This window comes from Nothobranchius furzeri, chromosome 4, assembly GCF_043380555.1.
Source record: "Nothobranchius furzeri strain GRZ-AD chromosome 4, NfurGRZ-RIMD1, whole genome shotgun sequence".
NCBI lineage: Eukaryota > Metazoa > Chordata > Actinopteri > Cyprinodontiformes > Nothobranchiidae > Nothobranchius > Nothobranchius furzeri.
The window spans coordinates 70,717,856-70,743,172 of record NC_091744.1 but is presented as its reverse complement, the minus strand read 5'-3'; the positions used below and the strand labels follow the sequence as shown (position 1 = coordinate 70,743,172).

General features: G+C 40.9%; 2 protein-coding genes across 5 annotated transcripts; both read left to right on the top strand.

Moving 5' to 3' along the window:
• The first annotated feature begins 1,783 nt into the window (after window positions 1-1,783).
• ppp6r2b (protein phosphatase 6, regulatory subunit 2b) lies at window positions 1,784-15,312 on the top strand. Of its 4 annotated transcripts, none has more exons than XM_070550688.1 (25): window positions 1,784-1,907; window positions 6,439-6,594; window positions 6,706-6,804; window positions 7,086-7,272; window positions 8,804-8,941; window positions 9,015-9,080; window positions 9,174-9,286; window positions 9,385-9,498; window positions 9,686-9,806; window positions 10,057-10,218; window positions 10,298-10,531; window positions 10,617-10,681; window positions 10,760-10,875; window positions 10,952-11,037; window positions 11,115-11,192; window positions 11,267-11,364; window positions 11,448-11,505; window positions 11,634-11,755; window positions 11,849-12,021; window positions 12,189-12,348; window positions 12,584-12,663; window positions 12,745-12,940; window positions 13,139-13,162; window positions 14,053-14,181; window positions 14,932-15,102. In XM_070550688.1, coding segments are annotated over exons 2-25 (2,748 nt in total). In that variant the 5' UTR covers window positions 1,784-1,907; window positions 6,439-6,466; the 3' UTR covers window positions 14,933-15,102. The 4 variants fall into 4 exon arrangements, with proteins under 4 accessions (XP_070406789.1, XP_054589114.1, XP_015820093.1 ...); XM_054733139.2 differs by lacking the exon at window positions 1,784-1,907 and adding an exon at window positions 4,897-5,047; XM_054733140.2 differs by lacking the exon at window positions 1,784-1,907 and adding an exon at window positions 5,163-5,302.
• A 3,064-nt stretch (window positions 15,313-18,376) lies between these two features.
• Window positions 18,377-25,317, top strand: LOC107388849 (MOB kinase activator 2). The gene is made up of 5 exons (XM_015964609.3): window positions 18,377-18,685; window positions 21,480-21,619; window positions 21,708-21,804; window positions 24,617-24,741; window positions 24,826-25,317. Exons 1-5 carry the CDS (start codon window positions 18,609-18,611, stop codon window positions 25,101-25,103), a joined length of 717 nt encoding a protein of 238 aa, XP_015820095.1. The 5' UTR covers window positions 18,377-18,608; the 3' UTR covers window positions 25,104-25,317.

Below are 25,317 nucleotides of genomic sequence, written 5' to 3'. Positions count from 1 at the left end.
AGGCTGTCCGAGAATGTGCCTGAATTTTGTAACATGTATGTAATCAAACGTCTTTTTGTCAACAATAAATCAACAAATAAGTACATTTGCTAAGAAAACTGAAAAGAAATAATAAAAAATATATATAGATAGATAAACCTGTAAATGAATGAATGAACGAATTAATTAATTGCGTATTTCATTCATTCATTCATTCATGAATCAACTAATATAAATAAGTAAATAAATAAATGTGAAATTTAATACAACGTTTATTTATTTATTTATTTATTTATTTATTTATTTATTGGACTGAGCAGTCCAGATGGAAAAACGACTGTCTGCCCCCTTCCAGTTAACCCATGGGTCCCCAGAACAAAGAAAAAAATGACTGCAAGTGAAAGGAGCTTTAAAAACTTTTTCTAATCCGTTTTGCCTTTCGACCTGTATTGCACATATGTTGCACTTTAAGTTAGATTAAAAATTATTACGTGTGTTTCTGTCACGTAAATTGAGATTTATTAGCTTGTAAAATGTAATATTAAAGTGACAACAAATTAGACACCACATCTATGACATTATCACAGAATATCTTATTCCGTGCTACTTTCTACGTGGCCATATTTAAAGTGGTTATTTCCATGTTTAATGCTCCTTCGTTTGTTGACCAGTGTCTCTGGACAATTGCTGGACTTTTTGAGTGAAAATAATGTTTTACAAAAATTTCAATCTGGTTTTAAACCACTACATAGCACTGAGACAGCTTTGCTGAAGGTCCTGAACGACATTCTTCTTGCAACTGATGGCGGAAGGTCTATGTTACATGTTTTGCTGGATTTGACAGCAGCCTTTGATACAGTGTTGTTGGATCGTTTTGAGCACTATGTGGGAATGACTTGGTTTTGGTCCTACCTTTCTAATAAAATGGTGTGTGTCCAGATGGGTGGTTTCTCATCTGAATTCTCCCATCTCCTCTGGGGTGTTCCGCAGGGTTTAATACTGGGTCCCCTGCTGTTTTGTGTGTATATTCTGCCTTTGGGTGATATCCTATGGAAACACAGTATTGATTTTCACCTGTATGCTGATGACTGCCAACTGTACTTGCCTTTGGATGAAGCTGGTGGTCAACCAATCTCAAAGGTTTTAGATTGTTTGTGTGAGGTCAGTGGTGGATGGTAGAACATTTCCTGTGCCTCAATGAGGGGAAGACAGAAGCAGTGCTCTTCGAGCCGCCACACCGATAAACTCCATGGTGGATTGTGGTGAATTAACCCACCACAGGACTATGCTGTTAATTTGGGAGTGAAGATAGTGAAGATGCGGGGTGACATGAGCCTTTCAGTTGCAGCTCCAAAACTATGGAATGAGCTTCCATTACACTTTTGGCAGTCCTCTTCCATACCAGTTTTAAAATCCAAGCTGAAGACACATTTTTATTAACTTGCTTTTAATCAGAATCAGAGAATCAGAGAGAATTTTATTGCCAGCACTCCAGCGAACCAGAGCATAGGAACTTGACTCCACAGAACAGCCTGACCAAGATTACACACACACATATAGACAAGACAGATACAGGCAGACCACGGGAGCAGCCATAACAGCGCTCATTTCAATAGATGAAGAGGGGATTACATGAGGAGAGTTCGGGGAGGGAGAAAAAGGCATCAACAGAGTTACACCGGCAGGGTGTGGCTCTACTATGCAAAAAAACACCTCTACATATAAGCACGAATGTCACAGTTCACAACATGAGACCCGGTAGGTGGGGGGGGTGGCGGGGGGGGGGGGGGGGGGGGGGGCTGGGACCCTGGTTTCCTCAGCGGGAGCAGCCTGTGTGGTGCTCGACCAACTGAATCCACAGGTGGGTGGGAGATCATGAGAAAGCACAGAGCACAGTGAGGGCCTCCATCTTGATGACCTTGATCTGTGTAAGTGATTGACTGTGTTGCTTTTTTGTCTGATTTTAAATTTTTGTATTTGGTTGTGTTTTCTTCACTTTTAGTGGATTTTATGTGTTATGTTTTAATCTGTGTCTGTGAAGCACTTTGGTGGCATGTAAGTGTCTGTAAGGTGCTTATAAAGTTCGAGTCGAATTGAGAGTCGAGTGGAAGAGGGATTTGAACCTTGCTAAACTAATCTTCTCTTTTCCTGTCTGGTTTGATGACGTCAATTTGGTGAGACAAACATTTGTAGTCCCATACATCTTTTCACACAAAACCTAAAATAACTTTAGAATAAGCGCTTTCTCTGCGATGGACTGGCTCTCTGTCCAGGGTGTACCCTGCCTGATTGCCCATTGACCGCTGGAGATAGGTACTAGCCCCCCCCCCCCCCCCCCCCCCCAATCTCTAAATGAATCTTTAAAATTCACTGACAGCATATGTGAAATCAATGGCACATAAATTGGGATCAGAAAATAATCTTTGTCATCTCATAGACTCTTAGGCCCAATCCCAATACTTGCACTTCCACACTTGCGCCCTTCAATTGCACAATCTCTGTCAGGGGTGCGAGTGTGTAGGGTGTCCCAATTCTCAAATGCACCCTTGATCCCCCCTTCACCCAAGTCTGCATTGATGTGGACTTGGGTGAAGGGTAATACCCACAATCCATTGTTGTGGGAAAAATGGCTAAATCGTCTTTTCTGAAAATATGTATTTTCAAATGAAAGTAGTTCATTTTAGGATGATTGGTTGATGCTCTGAATGTTTTGGACAAGACAGCAATTGATGTAAATAAATTTCAAATAATTGTTTGTTTGTTTGAAAGTTGTTAATAAAGGTATTTTTTAAAAATAAAAGTAGCACAGCGCAGGGCCGGAGTGGGACACATTTTCAGCCCTGGAGTTTCAGACCCCAGACCGGCCCACTTAACGAATTATTATTAAAATCATGTTAGAACTTTATATGTATAGTCTACAAAAGCACACTACTCGGTAAAGCCTTGTAATTCAGCGCAAGAAAGAGTTGCTTTACTTTATTTGAACATCAGTGCACATCTCCAACATTGTTCTTTACAACACTTTCTCTAACAATATAACAATCCACCTTCTGTTCAAACAGCTGTTCTGAGATTTTCAAACCTTTAAAATGAAATGACTCAGCACTCCCTTTCACACTTTTTCCAGTTTCCCTAGACTCACCTGCACACAATTAAAATAATCATCTGTAAAGCTTTAGCACATTTGATATGGAAAACACATTTTTGTAACCAATTAAAATATTTTCTATGGCAAAATATGCAGGCTTATTTCATTTTACTTTCATTCTAATAGCGATCTGTTGTGGGCTTTGTGCATTTACTAACAGAAATACATCAGGTCACTACTATTATTTGGACATTAAAATTATTATAATGAAACTGATGTTTGCTTGTTTGCACATGAGTTGGCTCACCTTCTATCCCAACAGGAGCAATACCCTCACTGCTGGCTCCTGGCTCTTCTTCTGACACTAAATCACACTGTGTGAAAATTCAGCATTCATTTTCCTTTTTTACACGCTTTCTGATCAATGCTGAATCATCTAGCATTTTAGAACACTTTCATATAGAGCCAGGATAGTTTTCATCATATAAATTTTAATAATATTCAGTTCACTGACTCAATAAGTAATCCTACCTGTACATGCCCGCTCTGGAATGGTGGGTTTCTGCCTGGTGCTTATTAGGCCTACTGGATCTTGTGGGCTACAAGACAGTTTGGTGGCATCAGTCACATCATACTGTTAATTATATTACATAACGTTATGTCATGATGCCATATAATTCATTATTGATGCTTAATTAGCTTGAATGGTGATTTGCAGCCGGTAAAGTTTAACATCTTGACTTGCCTTACCCGTTTTATCTTCATTTGAAGTTAAAGACCGCAAGCTTGTTTGAGAAAAAAAGGTGCTCATTTTTGCACATTTAGCTGCATCTGTTTCCAGCGCGTTCCTCTTTTTAATTCTTGCCTTCTCCGCGCCACCCTTGCTCTTTCTACTTTCCATCTCTCCGTCAACTGCGTGGTCACGTGGTGCGCACAGGCGCATACGGGGGAAAAAGAAAACGAGCTGCAGCCTGCAGGTAGACAGCCGGGAGGAGCGTATGTGATCAGCCCGGCGGCCTCAGTGCCATGACTGAACACCGGCACCAAAAAATAAAAACAAAATGATAAAACAAAAACGAGAGCACCGGCCCATGCGGCCCAAACATCGCGCGGCCCACCGGGAATTCTCCAGACCTTCCCGATTAGCCACTCCGGGCCTGGCACAGCGACCAGCATCCCGGCATGCGTTGCGGTCGATGGCGCAATGCTCCCTGTCCCAATTTGACAAAGATTTGCACATTTGTATACCACACACTCGAAGCCTTACTGCACACCTCCACCAAGTGCATTTCACAGAAGATCATAGAGCACAGTGCAAGTATTGGGATTGGGCCCTATTAATTTTTTGGGGCAGTTTGGGACCCATGATCCGGAACTAGTGCTGCGTTTCAGTAGTCCTCAGAACTTAGAACTTCTGGGCAGGAAATGACAAAATGGGGTTGTTTTGCATTCCAGCTCCCCCCAAAAAATGGATGCCACCAGTGTTGTTTGGCCCTGTGGTAGAAACACCCACCTAAATATTATGCACAGATAGAAATATATACAGAAATAAATATATGAAAAAAAGAGGAAACATAATGATACATTAATTAATAAATAAATATGGAAATAAAATGTGTAAACAAACTAACAAACAAATACATAAACGTGGCTGTAAAATATATAATAATATATTAATAATAACTGTGCAAATTAAACAGAAAATAAACATATCTTTTATCAGTTTTAATAGCAGTTTTTTTGTTTTGTTTTGTTTTTTTGACAGGATGAGCCCTCTATACTAGCACATCTTCACGGTAGACCATCCACCGTTAAGCGGCAGTGTAAATGACATTGCTTCCAGAGAAGAGGTAGTGCCGTTAAGCTAACGAGAGAGTCACGAAAATGCTGCTATGGGCCTCCGGGTGACCTGACAACTAGAGTCACCGAGCTTCCGTTTTTTATTATTTAGCTTGTAGATGATAAAATGATGGATCGGAGGTAAGAGTCACTTGTGTTTGGGGGAAAGCGGTGTCAGGTAAAGCGAAGCCTGTGTAAACCTGCCTTGCTGTCAAGTTGGCAGACGGCTTGTTTTTAGCTGAATGAGAGGAACGCCGTCCCACTATATCTGCTGTAGCTTCAGGCTATGATAGATTACCGACTTGTTTGGGTTGGAAACGTTGCATTTCTCCGCTCCATGTTACCAATGCGAGTCAGCTTATGCTAAAGGGGGATGGTTTGTGATTTGCATGCGAGGTAAGTGTGAAAGGCACCGTCGTTTCGTTTAGCGCAGGAGACAAACGAGGATGTGAGTTAGCTTGAAGTTGTATGGATAAGCTAATGGGCATTAATTAGTTTATAGTGGCATGACCGTTAGCTTGTTGTAGCAGACATATTTAATAGCTAACCGTTAAGTCTCGAAAAAGAGGCCCGTGAAAGATGGTGGGGTTGTTTTATTAGCTACATTTAAAAAACAAAACACGACTTATTGTTTTGCTAACGCTAGTTTACAGAAACACACGTTTGCTCAAGAGATTGTGTACTACTAGGGCAGTGTGCTCCCCCAGTGTGCATCAGGAAAATGAAGTTAATTGATTTGTTTGTATTTCTTTTTAGACAAAAACATAGTTTGTGGTGGTATATGTGGCCACTGTTTTGCCTTAATGTTTTATCAGCCATGCTTCCAGCCTAGTGGCTTATGATGGGCTGGATAAATGCTAGGCAATTATGGATCCCTTAATGTTTCTGTGGTTTAATAAGCTGAGTAAAGCTGTTACATAGAAACATCTCAGATAAGATAATCCCCTGACAACTTCAAGTTTGTACCAACACAGATGTTAACCATGCAACAACGAAGAAGAGCATCTGACACTGCATAAAGTTTCACTCTACAGTAAATTTTTACCCTCTGCAGTACATTTTTACCCTCATTCTTGACCCATGTTGCCATTTTCTGACATCAAATGCCACTCCCACTGTAATGTCAGAGCATAAATGTTCTCCAGTAATTAAATTACTGATACTTTGCTTTCTCCTTTCAGAGAAACGTGTCCACACTGAATCTGACTTTGTGTATTAGTTCTAAAGGAGACAGAAGAGAGCTTCACTGACAAATTATGCTTAATATTTTTGATGTTTTCCTGTCTATCACGAGTAGGATGAAGGCATTCGCTTTAGAGTTTATGCATCTTGCTAGCATGAGTGGTCTGATGTTTAGTAAGATTACCCTGAAGGTACGACATTTATAAAGCCTGTTTGTGTGTATTTGAAATTTGTTTTTGCACACGTTATAACCTGTGACCATCCCCCCCCCCCCCCCCCATAACAAACTCAAGACTGATAGAACTTAGCTATTTTTTTAATCTCCATGTTAAATCCCCATTTGTCTTCAGCTAAGTGTACGTTTTGGTGACGTCCGCCATGTTTTGGAAGTTCGACTTGCACACATCCTCTCATCTGGAGACCTTGCTGGACAAGGAGGATGTCACGCTCTCTGAGCTCCTGGATGAAGAAGATGTTTTGCAGGAGTGCAAGGCCCAAAACAGGAGGTCTTTTTTTTTTTTTTTTACACACAGCAGCACACAAAATGACATCTGCCCTTTCAGTGCCATAAATCTAATAACTTGTGGATCTTTTACCCTCCATCATGGATTTTCTAGACTCATCCAGTTCTTGTGCCAGGACCAGTGCATGCAGGAGCTGGTTCGGCTGACTACGACAGAGCCCCCTGCTGGTGCAGACGAGACTAAGCGCTTCAAGTAGGGATTTATTTGTGCTGAAGTTGTACAGCTAGGGGGAAAATGGGTTTTGCTGGTGCTGCACTATATTACAATGTTTTCATGCAACTGTATAAATGGTTCTAGACCACTGAAAAAACAATTAATGAAATTCCTAACCCAAATAACAGATTCACACATTTATAATGGCCAAAACCTGTGATAATCAACTTAGTCCATACATGGAAACGGCTATACACTCACTTTTATGTGAGCACATGAAGTGTGATTGTGTTCTTTTGTTTCTTTTATTTTTATTTCAGGTTTCCAAATGTTGCATGTGAGCTGCTCACGTGTGATGTGGGGGTGATAAATGATAAACTGGGCAACGATGAGACACTTCTAGAAACTCTTTATGCTTTCCTGGAGCAGCCATCCCCTCTTAACCCGCTCCTGGCATCTTTCTTTAGCAAGACAATTGGGAACCTTATCACACGCAAGACTGAGCAGGTACTGCACACACACTGCAAAATCAAATTACTCATAAAAAGTTATGACTACATTTCAGTGTTGCCAGCTTACCGCTCTGACTCTTACCTCTGAGGCCTTAGCTGCGCCTTTACTCAAAGTCTTGCTCTTGTGTATGATCTAACATTATTTGTGCTCAAAAAGCTCCAAGATTTGTATATTAGTTTGATTGATTATCTGGCAGGTTTAAACAACATATCTAAAGAGCAGCTGGAAAAGTTTAAAAGCTTGTTTCTTATGTGTTGTCTAAAAGGAGCTCAGTGACCTCTAATCTAATTGCTTGACTGACTGTTGCTGTGGAGATTTTCCACGTAATCAGGCTCACATTTTTCAAATGTTAAGAACCAGAACTGAAGCATGTTTTTAATCCACTAATGGGTTTATGTAGGTTAATATGACAGGTGACAATATGTGTGAATTTGGATTGTATTACATTTCTGAGTTTAAGATGTAAAAAGTATAGAAGAGGCTTGGGGCCACTGAAAAGAAAAAAAGAAAAGAAAGAATTCTGACTTTTTCTCAGAATTCTGACTTTTTTTTACTCAGAATTTTGATTTATTTTCCCCCTCAGAGTTCTGACTCTTTTTTTCAGAGTTCTGATATTTTTCTTAGAATTCTGACTGTAATCTCAGAATTCAGATTTTTTTCTCAGAATTCATTTTTTTTTCATAATTATGATCCCCCCCCCCCCCCCCTCAGAATTCTAATTTTTTTCCTCAGAATTCTAACTAATAATCCCATAAAGAGTCAGAATTCTGAGGAAAAGGTCAGAATTCTGTCTTTTCTTTTTATTTGTTTTCAGTGGCCCTAACCCTCTTCCGTAATACAGGCAATTGGGATGTAAATATATTTATATGATAAATGACCCGCACTTGTATAGCGCCTCTCAGAGTAAGGACTTCAAAGTGCTTTACACTACAGTGTATCATTCATCCATTCACACACACATTCACTCACTGGTGGTGATAAGCTACGATGTAGCCACAGCTGCTCTGGGGCGCACTGACAGAGGTGAGGCTGCCGAGCGCAGGCGCCACCGGTCCCTCTCACCACCACCAGCAGGCAAGGTGGGTTAAGTGTCTTGCCCAGGGACACAACAGCAGAATTCTCTGTCCGGAGCCGGGATCGAACCTGCAACCTTCCGATTACTGGACAACCCGCTCAACCTGTTGAGCTACTGCTTTATATCTGATGGACACAGCCTTCTCCGGGAGCTCTTCGGTGTTATGTCTCCGTGCTTCTGTGTCCTTTTGCTGCATTTTAGGAACTGGTCCTTGGAGACTTGGTTTTTACTTTAGAGGTCACTGGTGGGGGGACAAAAGAGAAAGGACACCAGGAGGCAGAGAAAAAATAGAATTGAAAATGTTTTTGCCTTCCAAAGTGGTGCAGAAAAAAGACCAATCTTACACTTATTTAGCTTTATTTTGTCTATTCTTAACAGATGATTTAATTATCTAACCCTTTTCAATTAACATTGCTTTGTTTCGTGTAACTGTGTCATTCTGCTTTCTAGGTAATTAACTTCCTGAGAAAGAAAGAGGGGTTTCTTGCGTTAGTCCTGAAACATATCGATACGTCAGCCATGATGGATGTGCTCCTACGTCTCATCAGCTGCGTGGAGCCTCCCCCACTTCGACTTGAGACTCTTACTGTATGCGACACAAAACATCTTCATTTCAATTCTGTGATTTCTGTTGGTTTGATCTTAATTTTACTCTCAACAGTGGCTGAATGAACAGAAACTGGCCCAGAGACTTACAGAGCTCATCCACCCCGAAAGAGATGAAGAGGTAGACTGCCCCTTTTTTTAGTGATGAAAACAAAATTTACGTCTAAAATATTTACAAGACCTGGCTTTTGACTGTTAATTTTTTCCATCACAGAGGCAGTCAAATGCTTCTCAGACTTTGTGTGACATCATTCGTCTTAGCAGGGATCAGGCCAGCCAGCTACAGGAGATCTCGCAGCCTGACCCTCTGCTGGCAGTGCTGGAATCGTAAGTTGCAGAGATGTTCATGCACACGTGCACGTGTCTGTCTGCTCTGTTTAAGATTTGGTGAAGAAGCAGCAACTTATCCCGATGTGTGTCTCCAGGCAGGAATGTGTGGAGCAGTTGTTGCAGAATATGTTCTCAGGGGGGAGGACTGAAAGCTGTATCGTCAGCGGGATTCAGGTTCTTCTGACTTTACTGGAAATCCGGAGGCCCGTGTGAGTGAAACGCTTTGAATGAGTTAAAACCTTCAGATATCCTATTATTATTTAAACAACTTACCCCTTTTTTTAATAAATCCATCTTCATTTGCAGATGGTTTAATCTCTGTAGTTTTTTTATGCCTCAAACAAAACGTTAATTTGTAGATACGTATTTACTGAGTGTTTTCTCTACTTTTGATAGAGTGGACGGTGTCATGGATGCTCAAGGGTTTGAGAGAAGTTACACTGTTAACAGCAGCATTTTGTTGGCTATTCAGCCTCACTTGACACACTTCCACCAGCTCCTTCTGGAGCCACCAAAGGTACACCCACCCACGCAAAGAAAAAAATCATCAGATCATTTAGACAAGATGCTACATCTGTCATTAAAATGCACCTAAAGTTTCCAATAGAAAATCCTAGAGACCAGATGGTCTAATAGTTATTCCTTTAAAATATGAAAAGGCTTAAAAAGAAGCTTTCTTCAAACACGAGGTTTGCTTTTAGACTCTTTTGCTGGAGAGTTTTTGCTTTGTACACAACAGCTTGTTCTGTTTATCTTTGCATTTGCAGCAAGATCCTATGCTGACTACTCTGGGCGTGCTGGAGGAACCACTGGGGAACACTCGTCTGCACGTAGCCAGACTAGTGGCCTCCCTGCTTTATACCAGCTCTGCTAGTCATGCTGTCGTAGCACAAGAGCTCTGCAGACTCGATACTATGGACCTGCTTTTGGTGAGACGATGGAAAAAACATGCATTTATTCACTTTTTTGTAGTATTGTGACAGATTTTGAATGCTCACCCCATTTCAGGACTTGTTCTTCAAACACACGTGGAACAACTTCCTGCACCTCCAAGTGGAGCTTTGTGTGGCTGCCATTGTCCGTCCCTGTGTCCATGAAATGAGGCTGCAGCCTGGCATGGGCTCCCAGGACAACTCTAAGCCTTATCTAGATACGTCACAGGAGGAGACTTTGAGTGAGGTCCCAACTTCTGAACCTTCAGTCGCCTCTGAAAACTCGGCACACAACCTCTTGGTGACTCATGTAGGTATTTTCTGCTTTTGTTTGAATCAAATACTATTTAATCAGCTGGATTGTGACTTTTGTGATTCATTCTTTCTGTCTCAAGTTGTTCCATCACTGCCATCTTGTCCAGAGGATTCTGGAAGCCTGGGAAGAGAATGACAGAATACAGTAAGAACCGTTTGAGACCGTGACATATTCGGGGACTTTTATCATAGGTTTCTTTAAACGTGTTGTATGATTTGTCAGGTCAGAAGGAGGTATGAGGAGAGGTTTCATGGGACATCTGACCAGGATTGCCAACACTGTGGTCCACAATCTAGAAAAAGGCCCAGTTCACACTCAGATTAGTAACCTCATCACAGGTACGTGTGGCAGTTACAACCGATGTTCCTATAATTGAGATTATTTTAAATTCTGTTGTCATGCTTTTGGGTGTAGAGCTGCCAGAGGACTGCAGAGGGCGCTGGGAAACCTTCGTAGAACAGACCCTGTCAGAAACTAACAGAAAGAACACCTTAGACCTGGTAAATCCCACAGAAATACATCTACAGCTGGCCTAGAATCACACACAAATCCAACCATTTCTGCTGTGGATGTTCAGGTTGGAACTGGAAACTCTCGACCTTGCTCCGAAGACGACATGGAGAGCCCCTTCCCTAAAGAACTGACCGTACAGCAGGTGTGGATGCAAACCGCTTCCTCCACATTACCCCTGTCATAAGTCGCTGTGTTTTAAAGGTTCTGTGTTCTTAGGCCTTTTCAGACTATCAGATCCAACAGATGACTGCTAACTTTGTGGATCAATTCGGCTTTAACGACGAAGAGTTCACTGACCACGATGACAGTATCGGGTAAATTAGCTGACAGTTTTCCCTCTGAGCCACTGGGTTTGTTCATTTCTGTGCTCACGGGGTGGATCTCGCTCCTTTTGCAGGGCAACGTTTGACCGGATAGCAGAAATCAATATCAACATTGATGCAGGCCAAGACAGCGTAGGTTATTTGTTTTAATGGTTTTTTTTTTCTTCTTTTCTTTAATTTAACATGACTGCAAATCAGAAAGAATACTGATTAAGATGCAGAGCAATGAGAAATCCAATATTTAAGATTCTCCTTTGCAGGCCAACACAGCTGTGTTTGAGGCCTGTTCTAAGGAGAGGATTCAGCCTTTTGATGATGATGAGGAGGACATCTGGGAGGAGAAAGAAATCAACTATGCAACACAAACCAAGTCAAGGAACAGGTAGACAAGCCTGCAGCATTGCGATGATACCAGCAGTTTACCTCAGTTTTCTGTACTGGATTTATCTGATGACTCATCTTTTGTTTTGTTAAGGTTTGGTGGTTTACAGTCCTCTCAAATCCAAGCAGAAAGTATGAGTTGTGACAAAACCGAAGCTCCCGGTACCGAGGTCCCCGATAGACCTGCAGACGCCGATTCTGAGGAAGAAGAAAACAAAGAAGACTTTGATCCTTTTTCAAGTCAGGGCCAGACAGAAACCGCTATGAGTGAGATGTGTAGTGTTGCATATCTGCATCGGTCTGTCCAGATCAGATCCAACCACATTTTTGTCCAGAGGTTATCTAATGTGTGTGTGTGTGTGTGTGTGTGTGTGTGTGTGTGTGTGTGTGTGTGTGTGTGTGTGTGTGTGTGTGTGTGTGTGTGTTCCTCTAAGGCACTGGCTGGGTAGCAGATTTTGGAGAAGTCAGCTCAAAGGCTCCCGCTGCTGGAGAAGCCTTCGCTGCTTGGGATGCTCCAGCGTCTCAGCCAGCTTCCACTGAGGCTGGAGAAGAGAAAGGCTGGGCCAAGTTCACGGATTTTCAGCCTTTCTGTTGGTAGGGTTCAACTTTGAATAATATTGAATTCTAAATAGTAATTTTGCACTTTAGTTTTTTTTGCATTGGGGTGAGAATAAAAAGCATTTAAAGAAGAGGCGAAAAACACAATAGCAGCAATACAGAAAGAGGAGTTCTCAAAAATGTATTTTCTAACAAGCATATTGTTATATATAATATTGTCCTTTGTTATTAGATGTGTTTATTTTCTGTTTTTGAAAAATTTCTGTCACAGCTCTGAAAAGGGCCCCAGATGCAGCTCTCCTGTCGATTCAGAGCTCAGTGGATCTGACAACACCAAACCAAACCCAAACCGTAAGCTGAACGCTTTTAGTGCACCAGTCATAAACCAACGTTAGAGACCGACCCTTCTCAGACCTTTTTTGATCTCCGTAGCCTGTGTATGGAGCTCTTGTGTGGCGAGAAAAGCGCCAATCGTGGCGTCGGACAGCTCCTCCTCCAGCAGCTCGGACAGCGATGAAGAAGAAGGAAAGTCGGGGTCCACGTCCACTGAGACGGTCACCACGGGTGCTGGCAAGGAAACCATCCGGCTTACTGTAGATGCCAAAAATGAACGAGCGGTCTTCACAAGGTACTCCTCCTCACCGACCGACAGGAGCAGCTGCTCCATCTGGTGCAGTGTGTCCTTAAGAGTTGATTTTAGTTTCAAGTGCTTCTTCAAGAGACCCCCCCCCCCCCCCCAAACTTTCCCCCTACATAACTCTACCTCTTCCATTGTTGCCCTGATACCCTCCTCCTTCCTTCCTTTCTCGTATCCGCTCGACTCCAGAATTTTCCGACCTGCATTCAGACGGTAGGTTATGCTCGAAGGCCTGTGCTCTGAAATGGTTTCCAAATGGATTTAAGATGCTTTTGTTTGCTTGTTGCATTTCTCAGAAAGCAGAGTGATGATTCCTCTGTGTCATACCTCAAACTAAGTCTGATTAACAAAGAAACATGCACTAACATAATAATTGCTATGGAGCTAGGATTGGCATATTACATAAAATTTGTACCAAGTTTTGTAACCTGTAAGATGTTTTGTAGCATATAAATCTCATTTTGTAACACATAACTTTCATTTTGTAGCATATAAATCTCATTACACACAAAGTTGATAAGTACTGAAAGTTACATGTTACAAAACAAGAATTATTTCTTACAAAACGAATGTTACATGTTACAAAATGTAAATTACATGCTAAAAAAACAAAAGTTGGTTACAAATCATGTTACAAGTTACAAAACTTAGTGCAAGTTACATGTGATATTGTCCCAATCCTAGCTCTATAAATTCCTGACTCCTAAACGACCTACAGGACTGCCCTTACACTAAAGTGTATTATAACGAAGTCACTATAATGTGTATTCATTCAGACACTACTAATGATCAGTCAGCTAGCATGCCTTGAACAGAAATTGTAGCATTTTACCATTTTAACAGATCAGTTCATTAGAAAATGACTAACCGTGCACTGAGGAGCATGCTACTTAGCTCAAACCTTCACCCAGCTCACTCTGCGGGGCCGTGCTAGCCGACTGTGCTGGCAGAAACCCTTCACTGGACGTTTTGGTTGGATGAAGGGGAAAGAGTCCAGAAGTGATAACCAGTTACAGCCATAACAATAGAATTATTTCTGCAACAGGATTCCCCTGATCTTTGTCTTGTTTACACTGTTATATTTTGCTTTTGTATTTCTGTAGTGAAGCTGATAAGGGGCCTGTAGAGGGACAGTCCATCAACGACAAAGATGAAGAAAAAGAGAAGAAACATGGAAACTGTCCCCGCGCTAACGCCGTGTCTCCGACCACCCAATCAGCCACTGTTACATGGTGAGTGTGTGTTCTCCACACAGCTGGACAGATTTATCATCTTTACTGATTTCTGGTCCCTTTAATGAGCTTGAAAAATATTTTCATTAACAGTTTATTTTTAACGGTGTGGGCAATGTTAACACCACAAAACCACGTTAATGCTATCAGTTAGCTTCATTTTATTTCTTTTTTTTAGTATTGAATGCATGTTCGTGTCCTGGAGGATTACAAACAAGTCGATTAAAATATTAATTCGGTTGCATCTGCAATGTCAAGTGACTCTGCTGCGATTTCACTGTTTGATCCAGCTGTACAACTCTGTTAAACACAAGTGCACCAACGTCCAGCACGTCAGAGCGCTGCATCTGTGCAGAAGCTGCAGTTATGTGATTGAACGGATGAATGAAAAGCAATGATTCAAACAATTTTGTCTGCTTTTATTTATCAGCTACATCACAGTTTCTACAATGCAGACGGACACAAACATGTTACAGACACGTGAGCCTTCCTAAAGCAGCAATCCAGAGTTTTCCCCTTTCAGGAATGATGCATGACCCACACTTTTGTAGCGCCTTTCTGAGTCAGAGGACTCCAAAGCGCTTTACACTACAGTGTATCATTCATCAGCATAGGCCCCACCAGTCCCTCCAACCACCGCTAGCAAGCAGGGAGGGTTAACTGTCTTACCCTGTTGTGTGATTAATGTAGGCAATAAGTCATTTTACTTAAACCTGCCATTGTAAAGAATATGATCTGTTTCTGTTGCAGAGAAATGCAGTCCTCCACTAACGGACCGGCCTAGCGGCATGTCACAGCCACGCGTTTCACATCCTTTCATTCAGCGTAGAGCCATGCCACCTTTGCTTCCTGTTAGCAGCCCCAAATTCCCTTTTGTTGTGTCCACAATCATGTAAGTGAATAAAAGTTTTTCAGCTCCGAGATCAAATGGCATTCCTACTGGAAACCAGCCACAACGGGGTACCATTGATGTCTCTGCTGCACCATCCTGTCGCGAGTGTTTAAGGGGGAAATATGTTAAAGTTGTGTCAGAGGCTTGATATGAATTTAAAACACCTGAGTCTTAAATTTGACCTATTGTTTACCTTCTAGGCATAAAATAAAGTCCCATTCTTTTTTTTTCAGTCACAAGTTTTGACTGTTTACATTTGAGCAAAGAAAACTGTCCTCATAATCAGTCTGGGTGCTTGCAAAGCTGCCTAATCACCATTTCATTTCCACTAGTTTCAGCCTGTCACCTGCAGCTTTTGACTATTACAAATATGAGAATGATGGATATTCAGCTTTCTACCTTCATGCTCTATCAAAGTTAGCTTTTTTAGCTTTGATCACTGAAGAAAGGAATTTTACATCATTCAGATAGTCAAAATTTTGGGAGAATGATTCGCTTGCGTGCGTGCGTGCGTGCGTGTGTGTGCGTGTGTGTGTGTGTTGGAGCTCTGTCTAAAGAGCGGAGTGTATTCTCAGGTCCACAGAGATCTATACCGATGCAAAGAAAGCACACACCTGTGTAACACACACACACACACACACAGTTCCATCTGAGCACACGTGTCTAACCACAAAAACATGCAAAAAATATTAAAAAGAAATTTAAAAAAACTACTCCCACAGTGATGACGTGACATGCCAGATCATACCACCCTCTGAGGTGTTTAAATGTAATATTGTGGGTTTTGAACCTGTATTAGGTTGTGGCTATTCTTGGTAACATGTAAACGTAATATAAATGTAAACATTATATAAAAACATTATATCTATTTTTGGAATAAATCTGATGTATGGAATAAGGGTTGTCTTGCAGGATTGTGTGTGTGTGTGTGTGCGCGTGCGTACGTGTGTGTGCGTGCGCGCGGTTGAAAGAGGCAATAATGATATACGTCTTTCTGTTAATTAGACCAGCATCAGTTCTGGTTTCTTTGCTTCCTGTATGGAAGTACAGGAATGTCGTGAGCGCGCGCCTCTTGTCTGCAGGATGTCTTCCGTAAAGTTTTACTTAACAAAAATATAAATATTAAAAATGCTGGTTATCTACAACTTGAGCTATTTTATCACTTTTAAACTAATTTATTACCTAAAGCAGAACATGTTAGAGAAATGTCCACCAATAAAAACACTGGTTTATCTTATTCAGTTTGTTTTTCTGCAGCTTGATAAAATATATATATATATATATATATATATATATATATATATATATATATATATATATATATATATATTACCAGGCTACATTAAGTAGATTAGTAAAAAGGCATTTCAACAAAACACTGCCATAAATTGGTAAAGTATTTTTTTTAAATAACTTATAAAGATTGCGTTTTATTGAAGTTCAAAAACAACACCTTCTGTATCTGGGCTGCAGCTTTGTGACCTTATAAATGTAGCGGAGCTGCTGAAAAGGAAATATCCACAAACAATCATTCGTCTCCTAACTTTAAACATTATGCCGTATGACCAGAGTTGTAATTAAACCAGATTAATCCAATAAATAATCTTGTGCTTAATTTTATCGTTGTCCTTGTTTCTCTCTTTCTCAGGGCAGGGCCTAAAATTTAAATATAGAACGATTCCCGCGGATAGTTGTATTTATTTCACAATAACTTTGGTAGGCACCTTTTGGTTTCTATTTGGTGGTTTCCACCTCATCCCTTCCTGAACAAGGCGGGTGACGTCTGACTTGAATGAGCGAATCATGTAGATGCTCTTGTTAGTGTTTTTTAATGCTTTTAGCCAAAGTGTGTCTTCCCACCAGTGCTACAGCGGGGTCTCTGTGACGTCACCTCTTCTTGCAGCGGTCTCACATATCTAGACCTTCATTTGACCTTCCTTCCTGTTTTTATTTTTGTTTTGTTTTTTCAAAATCGTGGCGTTATTCAGATGCAGAGTCAAAGAAATGAGTCATCCTTGGGTTAAAACTCTGGCATGCATAGAGGCGTCAGTGGGTTAAGAGGGGGGGTGGGGTAGGGCAGTTTTTGTTTTGTTGTCTAGTGTTGGGTCTAGGGTTAGACATCTGACCCTGTGTGTGTGTGTGTGTGTGTGTGTGTGTGTGTGTGTGTCCCTTGCAGGATTTAGAGTAGAGCTACGGGTACGTTGCAATGTTATGCGTAATGGCATGTGGTACAATACAGTAAACTTTAAGTACCATTACGCTTGCACATTAGCCTCATTCACCTCCTTGGGTAAGTGCTGGATCCAGTATGTGTCCTAAACTTTAATTTAAAACAAAACATCAGGTGTTTTACTCACCTGATGTTTACATTAAGGCCATTTTAGAAGTTATGGGGTTTATTTTCTTTATAGCTTGTGTGTGTGTGTGTCTGTGTGTTTGTGTACACACACACCTGTGTGAGTGAGAATAAATGTGGTGGAAAGCTGTTAAAAAGACAAAATGTGTTCTTCAATGCCTTTTTTTTCTTTGTGAAATAAACCGATGCTGGTGTTTTCCTTTTTTTAGAGAGTAATGTGTCTGCTACCTGTCGTCTATTTAGCTTGTACATTCAGATATGAACCTAATAAACATGTTAAAAAGAGTCTGTGTGTGTCTTTACGTTCACAGCTTAAACAAACACACAGTTCAAATACAAAGATGAAAAACTGTTTACCTCGGGGGGTGGGGGGCGGTAGGGGGTGGATTATGTCGCTTCCTGGGTTATTTCTTCTTCACATGTGAGCTACACCCACACATTATCACCAACTCTAAACATAAACCTGTCCGTCACATAAATCTGAGTCTTCCTCTTGCACAGGTGAAACATAATAGAGAGGACATTCAGACCCTTCTTTTTAACGTCAAATTCTCACATGAACTGTTTCAGTCAATTGATCTCTTCTGTTTAGGAATTATATACATTTATAGGTGTCGCCACATCGTTTACACTTTACAGTCTCTTTTCCTGTCTTCCTCAAACTTCCCACCTTTCTGTTTACTCCCTGCACCTGTTTTGAGTCCTCTAGAGAATATCAAGCGTGTGTGTGTGTGTGTGTGTGTGTGTGGGAGGGAAGAGGGAGGAAGGCGGAGTTGTGTTTTGAACTTTTATGGGTTTGTGGAGAAACCTGCCTGTCTGCTTTCAGAGAGGAGAGGTGGAGCCTGTGGGGTGTGGGACTCCACAGACAAAGGAGACATAAATACACTGACACTGGAAGACTGGAGAAGAGGAGAGAAAAAGAGAATGAGATGACTGTGTAGCTTCATTTTAAACAACGAGATAATCGTCAATCCCTGGGCTCCTTCAGGAAACTTGGTGAAAAGGGATCTGTGTGCGTGTGTGTGCGTGTGTGTGCGTGTGTGTGTGTCAGCTGCATGGGCTCAAATGTGATCTTGGGTTGACATATATTCCCCATGGTGTGCAGGAGTGTGTGGGTTAGTGTTTGTGATGGAAGAGTGGGACTGGTGCAACCAACAGCTCTGCTCTTAGCTTTATGTCATGGGGGGTTGCCATAGTTACCCCTCATCTACAAAGGTAGACTCCAAGACTCCTAGGGACATCAACAATGAGAAACTGTGAGTTGAATTTCTACTTTTCTTACTGCTTGTCTGGAAATCAATGATTTCTTGATCCTTTTTTATATAAACTTTTGTATCATCCTGATGAAAGTTAAATAGGAAACTGGAGCCACGGCTATTACTGGAACAGTACTGGAATTCCTGCTGCACATGATTCAGAAGAATGTCTTCTATATAAAAGTGCATGTGTGTGTATGTGTGTGCGCGCTACATATTTGCCTGATGCCAGCGGTGATTGTGCATTCCTCTCTCACCACCAGCACATGTTGAGAAGCAGTTTGAACCATCAGGAGGAAAGGGGGGAGAAATGAGTTTCTATTTTTACAGGAGAAAACTTTAGTTTCACCCTCATGACTGAAGGAAAGGTGACCAGATGACCTAAGGAAGTGGGGGAAACTGTTTACACACAAACACAGGATTGCTGTCGCTCTGGGTTGTTTGTGTCTCGACAACTGGATAGGCAGGAGGTTGATGCCATGAAACTGGAACAGAACAGGATGTTAGTAGAAGTTCCTGTGGACATTAGGAAAGTTTGGCACGTTGCTTTAACACGGTACAGTTAATGTTTACGTTCTGTCCTATCGCTATTCTTCAGAGCTGCACCTTTAAACAAAGACCTCCTGTTTACACCATTAGACAAACCACAGCTACACATATTCACACCAAAGAGAGAGAGAGGGGGGGGGGGGGACCCCATAGAGAGGGCAGTGTTTTCTTATCACAGTAGGCAAGGTCACACTGTGCAAACCCTCAGCTGCTGCATGCTTGGACAGCTAAAACACTGCACAGCAGCTGCCTCTTCCACCCTTCTCTTACTCATCAGGCCAGACAGCCAAACCTTCCTGTTTTAAATAAAGTCAAATCATGTTGCCGAGTTTGACTCTCCAGCTCACGTTGCGTCAAGCATTCCTTGAATGCTATCCGAACAAGTTTTTGCATTGCCAGCTCAACCTGCAGGAAAAAAAGAAGCATTTCTGTATGGAGCTAGGATTGGGACAATATTACATGTAACTTGTACCAAGCTTTGTAACTTGTAACGTGTTTTGTAACTAACTTTCATTTTGTAGCATGTCATTCAAGTTTTGTAACGCGTAACTTTTATTTTTGTAACGAGTAACTTTTGTAGCATTTAATTAACCTTTTGTAACACTTAACTTTCACGTAACATGAAACTTTTCATTTTGTAACTTGCAGGGGGAAAAAAATCAATGTACAAGTTTCAAATCACAGCTCTCAAAACACCCAAAGTCATTATGTACCTAAAGTTACATGTTACAAAATGAAAGTTACGGGTTCCATAACAAGAATGATCAGAATCAGAAGGTTGTATTGCTATATGTGCGAGAAATCACAACATTAGGAAATTGCAGCAGTACCTGGTGCAAAAAGAAAGATAAAATAGGAGGTAAGCAAATATAGGAAGTAGGGATGGGTACCGAATTAGGTACTTTTTAAGGTACCGACCGAATTCCATAGTACCGACCGAGCACCGATTCACGTCATTTCAAACGGTGCCTCGTTTCGGTACCCGTCCTTCATAACGAGAACTTGCCAAGACAGCTGCGCATGCGCAAGAGCGTTATGTCGTCGGTCCCTGTGAGCAAGTTGTAAACAGAGCAGCATGGGTAGAAAGAACGCACGCTAACGCTTGGGTCCACTTCACTAAATGTGATGGTTAACTGGGTGATGAAACCAGCGACAGACAATGATCTAAGTGAGACATCCTCATCTTAATCTGCTCCGGTAGGTAAATAAAATGTTTAAGATAGCATTACCTTGATATGTTAGCTTCCGTTTCGCTAATGGTGCGTTCGCTTTCTCCTCGGAACTCCGAATTTCTGACTAGAAGAACATGAACGCGCTCTAAAGTTTGGCTTCACTTTACTAAATGCAACGGGTGACTGGGTGAAGATGAAACCAGCGACAACAATCTAAGTGTGAGGCATCATCGTTTTAATCTGCTCCAGCAGTTAAATAAACTGTTAAAGATAGCGTTAGCTTGATGTTAGCTTCCATTGCCACCGTTGTTATCAGCTAATGGTGAGTTTGCTTTCTCCTCGGAAATTCTAACTTCCCAGTAGGAAAAATCAAATGAAAAAAGATGGCAAAAGGAATGAAGATACACAGTAAATTTAGTTCACAGTAAAGCTTCAATTTAATTATCAGCTTATAAAACTACAAGGACGATGTTAAAATACAAAACAGTTGAATGTTATTTATCGTGATATTTATCAAATATTGTTATATATTGAGAAAAATATATATTTAATTATAAAAGAGAATTAAAATAATAAACACTCAAAAGTATCGAAAATTGGTACCGTTAAGTACCGGTATCGATTCGTAGGTACCGGGAATTAGTACCGGATCGATTCAAATGTCAAAGGTACCCATCCCTAATAGGAAGTGCAAATATACTCACGATAAAATAATAATATAAAGTGGCGATAATTAGATAAGCGGCTACTATATACAAGACAGAACATGTGTTACAAAATGTGACACAATATGTGAACTAACGACAGTTAGTTATAAAACATGTTACAAATTACAAAACTTGGTACAAGTTACATGCAACATTGTCCCAATTCTAGCTCCATATTCCTTCTACAGTAGGCCTCCCTCTCTGCAGCAGTCTGCTTCATTAACTCTAATTTACCTTCATTGCATCAACTCGTGAAGTATCCTCAGCAGTGCTCATGCTTTTTGTTATCTACAGTCTGCAGTAGCAATAATGAATTCACTGACCCTGTGGTTGTTTGCTTCATTAACTATGAATCGTCTCCTCAAGGGGAATCAATAACAATAATCAGGAGGTGCAGCCATATCTGCAGCAGCAAAATGTGTGCCACAGTCTCCCAAACATAGATGTATTAGCCCTCGCCAAGCTGCCGCCTGGCGTCGACAAATCAGAGTGGCTTGCCAGCAACAGTAAGTATTAACAGATCTCTGTCCGACTCCAGAGCTTCTTATCTTGCTCTGCAGACACCTCAACGCTTGTTAAATTGGTCTCTTTCAGCCGTGGCTTTCTTCAAGCACATAAACTTGTTCTCCAGTGCGCTGTCAGAGTTCTGCACACCCAGCACTTGCCCAACGGCCTGTGGACCAGAAAACACGTAAGGATTACCCTGCACTATCCAAACGAACGATCTCATCTGAAATCTGATGCTGTATGTATTAAATTCTGATGCAAAGTTAAGCAGTTAAGTCACTTTTGTGTCTGTGGTGGATTCAGTGCCAGGACAACTAAATGAGCTTATGGGTTTGAATTTTCTCAGGAAAATTAGGGAAAATTAAGCCTAAATTTATAAGTGCGAGGCAGAGTGCTGTTTAACATGGATTGTAGTTTAATGTCAATGTTTTAATGAATGAATTGACTGAGATATATTTAAGGAAGAATAGAATAGAATAGCATAGAATAGAATAGAATATACTTTATTGGTCTCACAGTGGGAAAATTCATTTGTTACAGCAGCACCAACACTCAACCTCTTAGGGCCCTTTTTGTTGTTATTTATAGACTCTAGACATTGACTTTAATTTAAAAATATTTTTGTTGTCTTTCTTTTTTTAGGAAATTTGACAATATTTTCATTGAATTAATTTTTATTGAATTAAAATTCTTGTAACTTTGTTTCTGTTTATTACAGTCGACTAATCAGTAAAAGCTAGATATGTTTTTTCTTTTAAATCAAACCAAAAACAAGTTTGGGTCCCAGGAGGTTAAGGGAATAATTTGTAGAAAAATAACAAAGGTACATGTAACTATTTACACATAGGCAGTAGTCTGGAATTGTAACCTTCAGCCACTAAAAACCACAAATAAAAAAGGAAAAACTTGGGTTCCAACACTATGCAGCATACTGCAAGAGACACGGACATATTATGTAAATCTAGTATTGAACAAGTATTGAACACATAATGAATATTGCATTGGTGTTGTTGTGTAACAGGATAATGGCAGTACAGCTTAAACTGATGAGTTATACACTTTGACTGCAGAGGGGATGAACGGCCTTCGGTAGCGTTCTGTTTTATATCCAGGATGTGTCAGTCTGCCTCTGAAGGAGCTTGTCCATGGTCTCTGGGGCGGCTTGTCCAGAAATCGGAAGGTTGCAGGTTCAATCCTGGCTCCGGACAGAGAATTATGCTGTTGTGTCCTTGGGCACTCAACCCACCTTGCCTGCTGGTGGTGGTCGGAGGGACCGGTGGCGCCTGCACTCGGCAGCCTCGCCTCTGTCAGTGCGCCCCAGGGCAGCTGTGGCTACATCGTAGCTCATCACCACCAGTGTGTGAATGTGTGTGTGAATGGATGAATGATACACTGTAGTGTAAAGCGCTTTGGAGTCCTTACTCTGAGAGGTGCTATACAAGTGCGGGCCATTTATCATTTATCGCCATGGTGGAATGCAGTGGGTGGGAGGGTTTTTTAAAGATGGTGGTCATCTTCCTCAGCATCCTTCTTTCACACGTCTCCTCAACTGAATCCAGTGGGCAGCTCAGAACCGAGCTTATTCAGTCTCTTCCTGTTTTGGTCAGAGCTGCCTGCACCCCAACAGACCACCGCAGAGTGAATAACAGATCCAACAACAGAGTGATAAAAGGATTTTAGCAGCTGGGAATTAACTCTGAAGGACCTCAGCCTCGTCTGGAGGTGGAGGCGGCATTGGCCCTTACACAAATCATCTGTTCTGTTGGACCAGTTCAGTTTACTGTTGAGGTGAACACCCAGGTATTTAAAGGTATCTACCACCTTAATGTCTGCTCCCTGGTTGTTTACTGACGAGTGAGGAGGAGTGTTTCTCTGGAAGTCAATCACCATTTCCTTTGTTTTCCTGGTGTTCAAGCGAAGACGAATGACACAAACCACTATGTTCTTGACACAAGCTGCCCACTTCCTGTACTTCAGCCACAAAATAAATAACACCATAAATCTGCGGATGCAGTAAGATTTAAAATTGTTTTAACCTGTTCAAATGGTTTTTAGGGTTACCATTGCTTCTGGTTAAGTCTTGCTTGAAGACCAATTTTTATGTGATGGGATTTCAGCATTAGAGATTACAGCACTGCCTTGATCTTTTATTGTTTTTCATCTCATTTGATATGTTTTTAATGATAGTTTCTTGTCTTTATTCAACTTTCTCCTAATTTTTTAAATGTTTTAAGTTTTTATCTTTCTTTTAATGATCCACAACACTATTTTTGTTCGTATTGTGTGTTTTGTGGTTGTGTTGTGTACCCTGGTCTACTGATAAGGTCCTGGAAGGTGCTTTGTAAATAAATGAAAATTAGTTAATACCACAATAAGGATCCTTTATTAACATTACTTAGCACAGTATTAAGGATGAATAAACTATTAACAACTGCTTAACCATACTGAGTAAAGCACACTGTGCATAACTAAGCAGACACCCACTCTCACCCTATCCCTTTGTCCAAAACCTAAGGACACTTAATATTTAACAATAACAGGAACATTAATAAAGGGACCCTTTGTTTATTGATGCTTAATAATGCACTAACATTCACAAAGGGACCCTTATTGTAAAGTGTTAAAATGAAGTATAACTTATTATGTAGTTGTTATATTAAAATTTGCCCATATGGTTCAATTTTGTAAGATCAAAATTATAGTTGTTGTTTACTAATAAATAATTTCTCAGGCCAGACAAGGACAAACAATGACTTGTTTCTAAAGAAACAGTCAAGAAGCAGCATGTGGTGCTGATTTCAGGAGAAAACCACTCTAAACATGACACTTACATTTCAACATTATTCCACAATAAAGTGAGCGAGATTCTTGTGTTATTTTATTCAAATCCACAACAAGAAATGTATAGTTGGTTATGTTGCACGTTCTTTCTTTACAATTAAAATGATCTAAAATAGCATAAAATTTATTTTAAAATTTCTTTTTGTGTTTTCCAGAGTTTACTTTTGGAATGATGACCAGGGCAGGAAGTTGAAATGCTCCGCTCCTCTTTACTTTGACTATGCCATGTCATACATTCAGGAGCTACTGACTGATGAAGAGGTGTTCCCCACAAAAGCAGGTAAACTATACTCATATCTTTGTGTTCCACATCCTGGTCCAGTTTCAGTTTGAGTCCAATATCTCTTTTTCCTTCTTTCCTTAGGCACAAAATTCCCAAATGGGTTTGTCTTCATGGTCCAGAAGGTCTTTCAGCTTTTGTTCAGGACTCTGGCTCATATTTACTGGTCTCACTACACCGAGACACTTGCGCTTGGCCTGCACCCGCACCTGAACACACTTTTCCTACACCTGACACATTTCTGTCAGCAGCATGCACTTCTGGATCCTGAAGACACTGAGCCGCTGCAGGACCTCATAGCTGCTCTGGAGCAGCACAGCAGAGCTCCGAAAGCAAATGCAGACCTTAACAAATCAAATTGATCACGTAGATCATATTTATTTAAGCAGTTTATGTCACCTGTAAATAGGGCTGCACAATATATCGAAAAATTATCGTCATCGCGATAACAGGACGTGCGATAGGCCCATCGCAAAGCACGTCAAAAACGGCGATAAATGTTTGGTTCAAACATTTCCATCCGTGTCATACATCAACTTTTTGTAAACCAGCTCTTTTTTTTACACGGAAGTATTA